This window comes from Mytilus edulis, chromosome 6 (genome assembly GCF_963676685.1).
Source record: "Mytilus edulis chromosome 6, xbMytEdul2.2, whole genome shotgun sequence".
In the NCBI taxonomy this organism is placed as follows: Eukaryota; Metazoa; Mollusca; class Bivalvia; order Mytilida; family Mytilidae; genus Mytilus; species Mytilus edulis.
Genome location: NC_092349.1, coordinates 84,964,032 through 84,977,055, shown reverse-complemented (window position 1 = coordinate 84,977,055; position 13,024 = coordinate 84,964,032). Strand labels below are relative to the sequence as shown.

General features: G+C 29.4%; 1 protein-coding gene across 3 annotated transcripts in view; it reads left to right on the top strand.

Annotated features, from left to right (window-relative positions):
- Positions 1 to 13,024, top strand: part of LOC139528741 (DNA excision repair protein ERCC-6-like) — a 54,552-nt gene that overhangs the window by 27,354 nt on the left and 14,174 nt on the right. For all 3 annotated transcript variants that reach the window (XM_071324887.1, XM_071324886.1, XM_071324885.1), the window contains 3 exons: positions 431 to 544; positions 908 to 956; positions 1,639 to 1,828. In XM_071324887.1, coding sequence (XP_071180988.1) covers positions 431 to 544; positions 908 to 956; positions 1,639 to 1,828 — 353 coding nt within the window. The remainder of the gene's footprint in view (positions 1 to 430; positions 545 to 907; positions 957 to 1,638; positions 1,829 to 13,024) is intronic.

Here is a 13,024-nt window from a genome sequence, read left to right as displayed (position 1 = left end):
TAGGGACACATGGTGTTGAGATTAGATGGGACAGATTCACATTTGTATTTTTGTTCATTGTAGGGACACATGGAGCTGAGATTAGAAGGGACAGTTACACATGTGTAATCTTTGTTCAATGTAAGGACACATGGTGTTGAGATCAGTTGGGACAAGTACACATGTGTAAATTTGTTCATTACAGGGACACATGTTGTTGAGATTAGATGGGACAGTTACACATTTGTAATCTTTGACCATTGTAGGGACACATGGTGTTGAGATTAGATGGGACAGTTACATATGTGTATTTTTTGTTCATTGTAGGGACACATGGTGTTGAAATTAGATGGGACAGTTACATATGTGTAATTTTTTGTTCATTGTAGGGACACATGGTGTTGAAATTAGATGGGACAGTTACATATGTGTAAATTTTTGTTCATTGTAGGGACACATGGTGTTAAGATTAGATGGGACAGTTACACATTTGTCTGAGAGAGATCAAAGAATGCAGAAGTTTCAGACTGATGACAGATACTCTGTATTTCTATTGACAACACAAGTAAGATGTAATATGGATAAGGTTGCAACATGTCTTAAACTTAGAAAATCAAACAGTGGTTATTTTATTACCAGAAAATGAATATTTTATTTATTCATCTTTTTCCTTTTGTAACCACTTGGATAGAGTAATATAGATCAAAAAAAAATAAATGAACATGCAACTTGAGTCAGATTTCATTTAAAACAAAATCCCAATTTTATTCTGATATCATATTATTATGTGATGTCTGTCTTAAGTCACATTAAATCATATCTCATTTTGTCACCATGTACAAGATTTTATATTTTTTGCTAACTCACAAATCCCACCTTGCAAGGACTAACATATGACTAATTTTTGCCTGTTAATTTTTTTTAATAGGTTGGAGGAGTTGGATTGACACTAACAGCAGCAGACAGAGTGGTTATTTGTGAGTAGATAGTACAGTTGTGACATTAAAATTGTCTCCCTTTGATACATTATTATTTCATGTTCTGTTTAGAAAGAAAACTACTGTAACATTATAACAGTATGACTACATTAATAAATGGAGATGAAAGACAAATGTGTGGTCTATTTTTATCAATGACCGCCAATTTGTAAAGAGTGTTTATATAAATTCTAAATATAAGGAGGCGTGGTAGGACTGAGAATGAATCAACATGTCATGATACAGATGTTAGCAACTATGATCACTGTATGACCTTCAATAATGAATAAATCCAATACCATAAAGCAAACATAGCAAAATGTTAAATCAATTCAAAAAAAAAAACCAAAGGTCTGATTTTGGTCATAACATTATAAACAAATATGAAGTATGACAACCCCTAGATTACAGGCTTTTGACTTTGGACAAGTAATAATGTGGAAGGGTTAAACAATTGTGGGTCCATCCCTTCCTCCAACCTGGTACAGTGGAGTATTGAAAAAACAGCAAAAGAATTATCTTTAAAAATCAGTTGAAAAAGATTCGACACATCAAATGACTACAAAGCACATACCCCAATAAAAAAGAAAATGAATACAGAACAAATATGATATCAGTATAAATTGAAAGCTACTTCAAATACAATAACAACATACAAAAAGTTAACGTGTGCATTTTTTAGATGACCCAAGTTGGAACCCTGCGACTGATGCACAAGCTGTAGACCGAGCCTTTAGGATAGGACAGGAGAAGAATGTGGTCATCTACAGGTTGATCACTTGTGGGACTGTAGAGGAGAAGATCTATAGAAGGCAGATATTCAAAGATTCTATCACTAGACAGACAACAGGAAACAGTACAAACCCATACAGGTATTACAAACCCTACTGGTATTTAAGTCCCTTAAACCAAGATGATGCTAAATGAAATTAGAGACCATGCATTTTTCATGTTTTTCAGTAAAATATGAATTAAATAGCTTAAAGATCCCCCTCTTGAATTATTGAAAATTATCATTCAGCAAACAATAATGGATGTATCTTAGTGGAATTAGAGACACTCCATCAGACTATGGATGCCTTATAGTGTATGTAATACATACAGGTACAAGTTATAATGTGTGGACCTTGAGTAGCTTGCTATGGTAAGGGTTTTATGTCCTTTAAACATGTAGTGTAGTAACTTTTAGTTGTTTAAAGCCAAAACTGTTTTTTTATTAAATTGTACATCAACTTATGTCTTAAATTTAATGAAACTTTAACAGAAGCTTTTGTCTTGCCTTGACGGAGTCAAAAAGCGAGACATAGGTATGCTGTTTCCGGCGGTGACAGGGTCAATAATGTATTAGTTTGTGATTAGGTCTAGTTTATGGTGAACCACAAGTGGTAGGTCAATCATATATGGTATGCAATTGTATAAGCATTGGCACATCTCCTTTCCATGGAGATTATTTGGCCCTGCCCCCTCAGTCATGGTCTATTGACTTTGAAACTTTTTCTTATTTTACATGTATTAGTTTGTGATTAGGTCAGTTTATGGGGAACCACAAGTGGTAGGTCAATGATATTTGGTATGCAGTTGTATAAGTATTGGCATATCTCATTTCCATGGGATAATTTGACTCCGCCCCTTAGCCATGGTCTTTTGACTTTGAAAATTTTTCTAAGTTATCATGTAATAGTTTGTGATTATGTCAGTTGAAGGGGAACCGTTAGTGGTAGGCCAATGCTAATAAGTATTCAGTTGTATAAGCATTGGCACATCTCATTTCCATGGAAAATATTTAGCCTCGCCCCTCAGTCACAGTCTTATGACTTTGAAACTTATCTTAGTTTACATGTATTAGTTTGTGATTAGATCAGTTTAAGATGAACTTCTAATGGTAAGTCAATGATATTTGGTATGCAAATTTTTTTTGCATTTGCAAGTATCGTATCCATGGAGATTATATTGTCCAGCCCCCTCTTCATGGTTTATTGACTTTGAAACTTTTACATAGTTAACAAGTTAATGTTTGTATTTAGGTTTGGGAACGACTTATAATAAGTCAATGGTATTTGGTATGCAATTGTATTAGCATTGGCACATCTCATTTCCATGGAGATTGTTTAGCCATGTAACTCAGTCATGGTTCATTGACTTTGAATATTTGCATAACTTGTGTAAGATGTTAAAGTATTGCTATTTTGATTTCAACATTTGCATAATCAAAATTACAAACAGGCAAGACATATCTCTGTGATCACAGTTTATTATGATTTATTAGAGAATTTCTAAAGCAATATTTTGAAAATGTTTTTTTTAATTTTTAGTATTTTTTGTTATTTAAGAGTCTGGGTTAATATTTTTTAGACAACATAAATTTGTGAGGTCTGTGAATATTTATGAGACATAGATTTCTTTAAGTTCGTGAAATAGCATCAAAGGTCCTCTTTAAATTGTGTCAAACAAAACTGGCTAAGACATGGTCAAAGGTTATTTTTATTCCTTATCTTAATTTAAAAAAGATATTTGTTTAGTTACCAGATATATTTGTAAGTTGTAATTATATAACATGTAAAACCCAGTAACTTCATTGTGTTTTATACATTGTGATTTACATTAATTTCACACACCTGCAGACTTTAATTATAGGACATTTAACTGATGTAAAGTTGTAATGTTACCTTCAAATTTTCACAGAATTTTATATTAAATTTAGAAAATGTAATACATTTAATGTTTATGTCACTTAAAATAGATATGTAATTCAAGGACTTTAAAATAAAGTATAATAGAGATTTCCAATAAAATGACTTTACTCGACTTAACCGACCTTACTCAACGTATTTCGTCCTATTGCATTGAAGCATGAAGGAGGGGAGCATACACTGCATGCATGTTTTGCTCTTTGAACACGCATTGTTTGCTGGAATATACTTTAAGTAACAATCAACCCCAACTAATTTTTTTAATCTTTAAATATTTGTAATTAAACTTAGAACAATTTTATTAACACAAATATTATAATGGAATAAGTAAGTTAGAAACTTGTAATCAAATACACCCATCATTTCTTTTCATTTTACTTGACCCATATTTTAGTTCTTTAAATTATGAATTTTAAAAACTTCCAAGCCAAAATTTAGCATGAAAATGTTAAAATAATAAATTCCGAAGCGAGAAGTTTGCATTTTTATTGCTTTTACAAGTGTTTTAAAACGTTTAAAATAGATTCCAACACAACCGAATGTAAAAGGTGTACTCGACTATTTTTAAAAATAATAAATTTCTATAATTCAATTGAAGATAATTTGATGTGGGCAGCATTTCATATCATTGATATATTTATCAAATAGTTCTTTTTCGTGTTTCGTGTAGTATGATTGCCAATGAGACAACTGTTCACAAGAGACCAAATGACACAAAAATAGAGATGCATGCGTAAAATAAGTTCTCGGCACAAATTGGCGATAATATCAGATTGGAATTAAGCCTCAAGTTATAATACCTACGACGAAGAAGCCTCAAGCTATATATAATGCATGTACTTACGACGGAGATTTAGCCTCAAGATATAGTACTTATGATGATGATGATGTTACTGATGTATGTCTTATATCCAGCGACAAATATTACATACTAGTATATATTAAGGATGATGAAATGATAGCGATAAATACATATAACTTTTTATACATGCCCAACACTTAGAGTCGCATTTTCATATGTTAGATAACAAGAGAGTGTAACCACTATAAAGACACACTTGTCTTTCTACGAGTAAACCAATACCTGCTCTTACTCGTAAATGCATCATGCTTGTGATCCTGTCCATGGATCTGTCACATTGTTGTCACTTTTATATATATACCCCCAAAGCGAGACAAAAATTGAAACTAAAAATTTCCGCTAAATCAATCGATATATATATATATGTGATAGCTTTAGGATCTGCTTCTAGTTCTAAGTAAGAGTAAAAGAAAATTCCTGTAAAGACTGAAGTGATATTATAGTTGTCTCAAAAATGTAACAACTGTGTTAATTGTCATTCTCTTAACTTTTAATCAGAGATACTTGGGGACAGGATATTTTTAGCCAATCACTATGAACTATAAATTGATAGTTTACTATCCACAGTGGTCAATGTGTATATGCAGATTATTAGTCATCAGTTGCTAATCAACCAGACTTGGGGTCAATTACATTGGAATGTAATTAATTAAATTACACATTACATTGCAAAAATGGTCAATTACACTAATTACACATTACGCAGTTTTTGAAATGTAATTAATTAAATTACAATTACTTTACTAAAGTAATTAATTAAATTACACATTACATTTCATCATAATATTTGTTAACCAATATTTTACATGTATGTATAATGTATATGTAAAATATTCATGTAAACATAGTATAAGCGTTGAATTTGATAATCATGAGTAATTTTAATGTTTTGTCATTTAGTCTGCATCTCTCTGGTCTGTATACTTTGACAGCCATTCTCAAAAGTATTTCTATAGGAGCTAATGTGGCATATATCGCTTGATTAGAACATGGAGGTATTATACTTCCATAATCAGTAGATGTGTTGATAGAAGAGGAAATTAGTTCCTATTAACTTGCCAATACATTAAGGGGTATTTTGACATCTCAGAAATGAAGTTATTTAAATAAAACATAGCATGAATAAAGAAATTATAAATAAATCACTTAATAATTATTAAAAGGTATGCTTGTCACAACATTGAAAATGATTTTTAGTACAAACAATGTATATAATGTCTATATCTTAGCAATATTTTGCTAATTAGATAAAATACATGCAATAGTGGCATTGCCCCTGGACATTTTAATCTGATTAATTGCTGTTTGTTTTTACAGCTGTTAATTTTTATCTCTATAATCCTTTTGTGTATACTAATTTGACAAAATGATTGTGTGCAGTAAATTTAAATTCTAAATAAACTCTCATAAAGATTTTTCACACATTTTTTGGTTTTTGTTTAACATGGTGATTTATTACTTTTCAATCTATTTAGTTAAAGATCTTTCTTAAAAACATATGCATTTTTTCAGATCATAAGCTTAAGACTATTCAGAAAAAAATTTGTTGGTCAAATAAGTAATATAAAAACTATAGAATAAATTACAGAAAGTATGTGATATCAATATTTGAAAAATAAATATACTTTTACAATTTATATTATTAAACATAAATCCTTATCATTAACACCATAAAAGTACATGTAATTGAAATGTAATTCAAAAGTAATTGAGCATTACATGCTTTTTTGTCGAGCCTTCGACTTTAGTCGAAAAAGCGAGACTAAGCGATCCTACATTCCGTCGTCGTCGTCGTCCGCGTCGTCCACAAATATTCACTCTGTGGTTAAAGTTTTTGAAAATTTAATAACTTTCTTAAACTATACTGAATTTCTACCAAACTTGAACAAAAGCTTTTTTATGATCATAAGAAAGTATCCAGAAGTAAATTTTGTAAAAATAAAATTCCATTTTTTCGGTAGTTTACTTATAAATGGACTTAGTTTTTCTGCGAGGAAACATTACATTTACTCTGTGGTTAAAGTTTTTAAAATTTTAATAACTTTCATAAACTATCCTTGATTTGTACCAAACTTGGACAGAAGCTTGTTTATGATCTTTAGATAGTATGAAGAAGAAAATTTTGTAAAAATAAATTTCCACTTTTCCGTATTTTACTTATAACAATGTATAAATGGACTTAGTTTTTCTGCGAGGAAACATTACATTCACTCTGTGGTTAAAGTTTTTAAAATTTTAATAACTTTCATAACCTATCCTTTATTTGTACCAAACTTGGACAGAAGCTTGTTTATGATCATATGATAGTATCAAGAAGAAAATTTTGTAAAAATGAATTTCCACTTTTCCGTATTTTACTTATAAATGGACTTAGTTTTTTTGCCAGAAACAAAACATTCACTCTGTGGTTTAAGTTTTTAAAATTTTTATAATGTTCTTAAACTATCCTGGATTTTTTACCAAACTTAGACAAAAGCTTGTTTCTGATCATAAGATATTATTCAGAAGTAGTTTTTGTGAAAAAAAAATCACTTTTTCCGTATTTTACTTATAAATGGACTTAGTTTTTCTTTCAGTTAACATTACATACAGTCTGCAGTTAAAGTTTATAAAACATTTATTAGATTCATAAACTATCCTTGATTTTTTTACCAAACTTGGAAGCTTCTTTCAATCAAAAGACAGTATCGAGAAGGAAATTTTTATTGATGTTTTTCCTCATTTTTGTTGAGTCTGCAATTAACAGCAAAAGTAGGCGAGACACTGGGTTCCGTGGAACCCTTACGAATTTTTCATTGTAATTAATTAAATTACCATTACAAGTAATTAAAAAAATGCTCAATTACACATTACATTCAATTACATGGAAAATTGTAATGCATTACACTTAATTATCATTACATTTTCAATTACCCCATCCCTGTAATCAACTACACCTTCCAAATTACAATCTTATATAACGAATTGGTGTACACATCTATTTCTTTTTTTTTTAATGTTCGTTGACTTTCATTTGAAAGAAAAGTGTATGTCAACTATTAAAATTTAAAGAAGTACAAGACCTGTATTACTTTCTTCTCTTAATATACACTTCCCTTTGACGTACGTTTCCCCTTTCGAAAAATCGGAGATTGCAAATTAAGGAAATTAACTGCAGCAGAAGAGAACGTTTGAAATGATGCTTAATCAAGTATGATGCAATCACAGTTATCAAGTTTAACAGAGACACATTCTGATTAACACTTTGAGTTCTTTTCTTTTCTGAAATTGCTAAAAAAAATCTATCTTATTATTAATACCCACAGAATTTAAATATTATAAAACATTAAAAAACGAAAAGAAGAAGAGACATTAATCTGATAACGACAAACAAAAGCAATACAAATATTAAATAATAAAAGGTTCATTAAATTTTGCAAAGTACATCGGAACAAAGTCATGGTCAAAACCATGAAAGACAACTCAAATAAATTGTATGATAGGTAAAGATACGTATATATACGTGTTCTTATGACAGTGAAGTTTAGGCGGGAATCTCAATAATCACGTGATATATAAAAATCATGATTTCTTTCGTTTTTCAGCATCTAAGAAATATTTGATATTGATAAAATTTATTATGAATGGGTTTCATAGTTGAGGAATACTTAGTTAAAATTTGAGTAATGCATTTAACAAAATTAATTGGTTAGCAATAACCGGTCCCGTTACGTGCGTACGTCGAGTTAGGTACGTATGTCATTTTATTGGAAATCTCTAATAAGACAGTCTTATAACTTGGACAGAAGCTTGTTTATAATCAAAGGCTAGTATCTAGAAAGAAAATATGTTAAAATTTTGTTCTTTATTTCTGTATTTTACTTATGAATGGACTTAGCTTTTGTTTTATATACATTACATATAGTCTGCAGTTAAAGTTTTTAAAACATTTATTAGATTCATAAACTATCCTGTTTTTTTACAAAACTTGGACAATCAAAAGTTAGTATAGAGAGGAATATCTTTATTATTTTTTTTCTCATTTTGTTGAGGCTGCGATTAACATCAAAAGTAGGTGAGACACCAGGTTCAACGGAATCCTTACAAATTTAATATACAATAAGCACAGTTTTTTTTTAATTCATTTTTTTTTTATTATTAAAGTTTCTGTTATAAAAGTCTGTTGAAAAACATGTTTTTTGTTCTCTTAAACTTTTTTGTGTGTTGCATAATGTAAAAGATAATTCTGAGGATAATTAGATTATTTAGATTTTTCTAACTGCATAAAATAAAAAAAAGTTTCAACTTTTATTTTTTTTAAATATGAAACTAACAATATTTCAAGAGAAGCAACTTTCCTACTTTAATAAAAATGTTTTATTTTAGATTTTTACTGACTTCACAACCTTTGAAATCATAAAAATGGTCACTTTAATTAAAAATAATAATTCAAGAGAAACAATTGCCTAATTGTATTTGTTTAAATTGCAATAAAAACACAGAGGTTTAATTTGTTTATTTAATATTTTTATCTAAATTCACATTTCACATTAATTCAATTCCCATCTGGCCTTAGTATATTTTTTAACTTTTTTACCTGGAATTTCCAGTTAAGACGAAATGAGAACACACCTCTCTAAATTATGGCAGTGTTTTCCAAGATGGTTTTAGCAATTATTACATGAATAAAGGTCCATCCTTCAAAATTATGAATTCCAATTGATAGAACTCTATTTTTCAAAAATCATACACTAAGGTTGTGATTTAATACCCCACTTGTGACTCGAATCTTAATTGACTAGGATTGTCAGTTTTCCTATTGAAGGTCTGTGGTTTTCTTCAGGCACTCCATCTTCCTCCACCAATAAAAACTGGCTGCCACAAAATAGCCAAAATACATTGCTTAAAAGTGGTGTTAATACACCAAATATCAAACATCATAACCAGAACCCTTCAAGTCTGCTTTGTAGAAACAAAGGACTGCAATGATATACAACCAATAAATTTCCATTAGAAGCAATCTATGCATTTGATACTTTATTGATGTTAAGTCCAGTCTATCCCCAGCATTAGTAAGTGCTAGTTGATATTACACACCAGCACATTATAAATACTAGGAAAATTAGGACAACTCTTCTTTACACCAGCACATTACCATAGTAATTGGACAGCTCTTCATAAATCCACCATAGGCTAATTGAAACATAAGCACAATTAAAACAAATATCTGGTTCCTGTGTGAATGATGTATATGGTATCCCTCTTCCCCAGCATCAACAAGTGCTAATTATTATTTGACACACCAGCACTGTATTGATACAGGTAAGAAAGATAACTCTTATTCCCGAAAGACAACTGACATGCAAGGTTCACAACAGAATTGAAAACAACTCCTAAACACTGAAATCTTAATTATCTTAGAGACATTTTTTGTGATAAGTTGAAAATATGAATAAACAACCAACATTAAAGAATTTAAGTTCAGAATAACAATTAAAAAAATAAACAAATTTCTTACCCTTGTTACACCAGTTTGTAAATGTTTAAATATGATTTTTTTTTTAAATTATTTGTTTTTCTTTAACTTTCAATGAATACAATGTTTTTTTCTTCTAAAATGTCAGCATTTTGATAAGTATGAGAAACTAAATGTATTGATTTTTCTTTTTCTAAAATTTAGAATGGAAAATTTCTGAGAAACTATTATCTTAATAAACTATTATTTTGCAGGTGTCAAAGTTAATCCTGGATTACAAAGTGATAATCTCTAAGCAAAAGAAATGCCACTGTAACTTTATCTTAATTACCTCCCTTTATATCTATATCCTGCTGTTGTATAACTCTTATCTAAAGCTAATTGTCATTCACAATCTTTTGTTAATTGTAAAAAATCTTAATGGAATTTCACAAGTTTTTTTATTCTTTTCAAGGTATAAGGAGATCAATGGTGAGATAAAAGGGATCAAATAAAGTGGTTTTTTGATATCAATGGAAGTTTGCCTCCAGGTGTTAATTCATACCTTTGTTATAGAACCTGAGATCAAGGGAGACAACTTAACACATTTGTTTGAATTGATTACAAAGCAAACATGTCAGATACATTGTACAAACGACAATGTTTTTATCAAGAAAAAATATTTCCCCAAGGGCATTACAAGAAAGTAATTATTACATCAAAATAATCAATATTTGTATTCACATGATCTCTTTGAAGTGTTTTGATTAAATTAAAGATTAAATTCTTCAAATTTTTAAGTTTAAAAATTACTTTTACAGCATTATAGGTTTTTTCATTTTATTTAACTTTTTACTTCCTTTGCTTAGATTTAAAAAAAGGCAATAATAATATAGCTGTAACCTTTCATACTATCATGACATTTTTCAAGAAAACTAGAACTTGAATTTTCGCATTTCTCGTTTTTTTAACTAAACCCAATAAGAGAATCATAATAATTTCATGGATGCACAGTTTGAATTCAACATTTGTAGAGCTCTGATTAGAATAATAAAAAAAAATGAATACCATTACTGGTAATTAAATGGAACTATATATAGCAATCAAATTGAGACAACAAAAAATCTTTCAATATTTAGCTATTTCAAGCTTTTTCAAATACAAAGTCAGAATGTTTTTTTAAAACCCTTTTGTAGCTTGCATCAAATGTGAAATCTATTGATATTAAGTGATACCCCTTAGTACCTGACTTCAATGAAGGACTTAGTATATATTTTTGATTGCCCCTTCTTGTACCAAATACAACTCTGGTGCTGTTTATTGATACCCCTTGGTACCTGGCATCAAATTGGTGCAGAAGGTTATATATCTCAGCACCTAACGTGATGTCAGGACCAATAGATATCCGTCTGTTCTTATAGTCGCAGAAGAGAATAAACGATAGAAAGGTAAAGAGAATGAAATCATCAACTGGTTCCTCAAAAAGTCTTATTTAATTGACTTCTAAAGAACAAAATCCAATTTCAACTCTCATGTTGAGCATTTTAAGATTTCAAAAAGAACAATAGAAAAATTCAAGAAGGTAAAACATAGAACAATTCATGATAGCAAAACATAAGAAAAATTTAAGGCAGCAAAACTTATGCAAATGGAAGAAAGCAAAGGAAAAATCCAAAATAGCAACATAAGAAAATTATCAATAGTTTACCACAAAAGAATCTAAAATACCAAAGCATAAAATTAATCATAGAAAACAAAACATGAGAAAAATCTAGGATTACAAAACGCAAGAAAAATGCTAGATAGCCGAAAAATAAGAAAAACTGAAGATAAAAAAGCATAAGAAAAATCCAACACAGAATAATGTAAGAAAATCCATGATAGCATTTAACTTTGTATTTATGCAATCATTCATGTTTGAAACAAAATCACCTCCTGTGATTGTTCTCCAGAAGTGAACTGGTGTGTATCTGTGATGTTTATCTCAATCTGTCCCTCCCTCTGGCATCATATTGGTGCAGGCAGTAATTAGACCCTTCACACAACATGATACCAGGGAGGAACCAGATGGTTTCTCTCTGACAAACAGTCCAAAACAAGAGGCTGACTATTGTTCAGGTTAAAAAATAATGACAAATCATGTACTAGAAGTATATACATGTTTTCCCCAGCATCAGTAAGTGCTTGTTGTCATGGTTACACATGCACATAACTGTTACTAGGAAATTAATGTACTTTATAAACTTTTCATATAAGTTTTTTATTTTTAAAGATTACTAAAATAACATAAGTGTTGAAACATTTCTGTTCATTTATGAATTTATGATAAATTTCTTTGATAAAAAAATTCATGCAATTATGGAAATTTTAGAGTGATCAAATATTAGAAGAAGCAAATCATAAACTTAAATGAGATTCAAAATAATAAAATATTTAGTGCTTTAAATTTAAAACCAAAATGTTTAAAAACTTACCAAACCATATAGCTGTTATCAACACAAGTGTCCATGTCTAAATGAGTGTGTACAACAGTAGTGACATATAACTGACCATTTAGTGGACACTTGTTAATTGTAATAACAACTATGACATATGTCAGTCTCGTTACATGTTAATTACTGAATAAACATTGTCATGCCAAACATTTTAATTGTCAAAAAATTCAATGCATTTAAAAAAGTTTTTTTTTTTAACTTCTATTTTTAACAAAGCATTTCTATTTTGAAAAAAAAGCATTTATTTCCATTTTTTTTCTCAAATACTAGTAAAGAAATGATTTTTTCTTCATGTGGATGGAATTAAACAATATGAAATTGTTTAAATTTTGTCTTTTCTTTTAACAAAGACATAACAGAGAATAATATATTATATTTAGACCTTCTGATTTAGACAATATTGTAAAAACTTTAAAGTAATTTAGAAAAGTTAAATTAAAAAATATATAACTTAAGTCCACTTACCTTAAGAGCTTCTATTCTGTTTGACTGTTTACCTTTCAACTGACCACTACATGTTGACCAACAAGAATGACCACTGGAACACCCTAGGGTGGGCTTTTTGTTATTACATAAATTTGCATGTC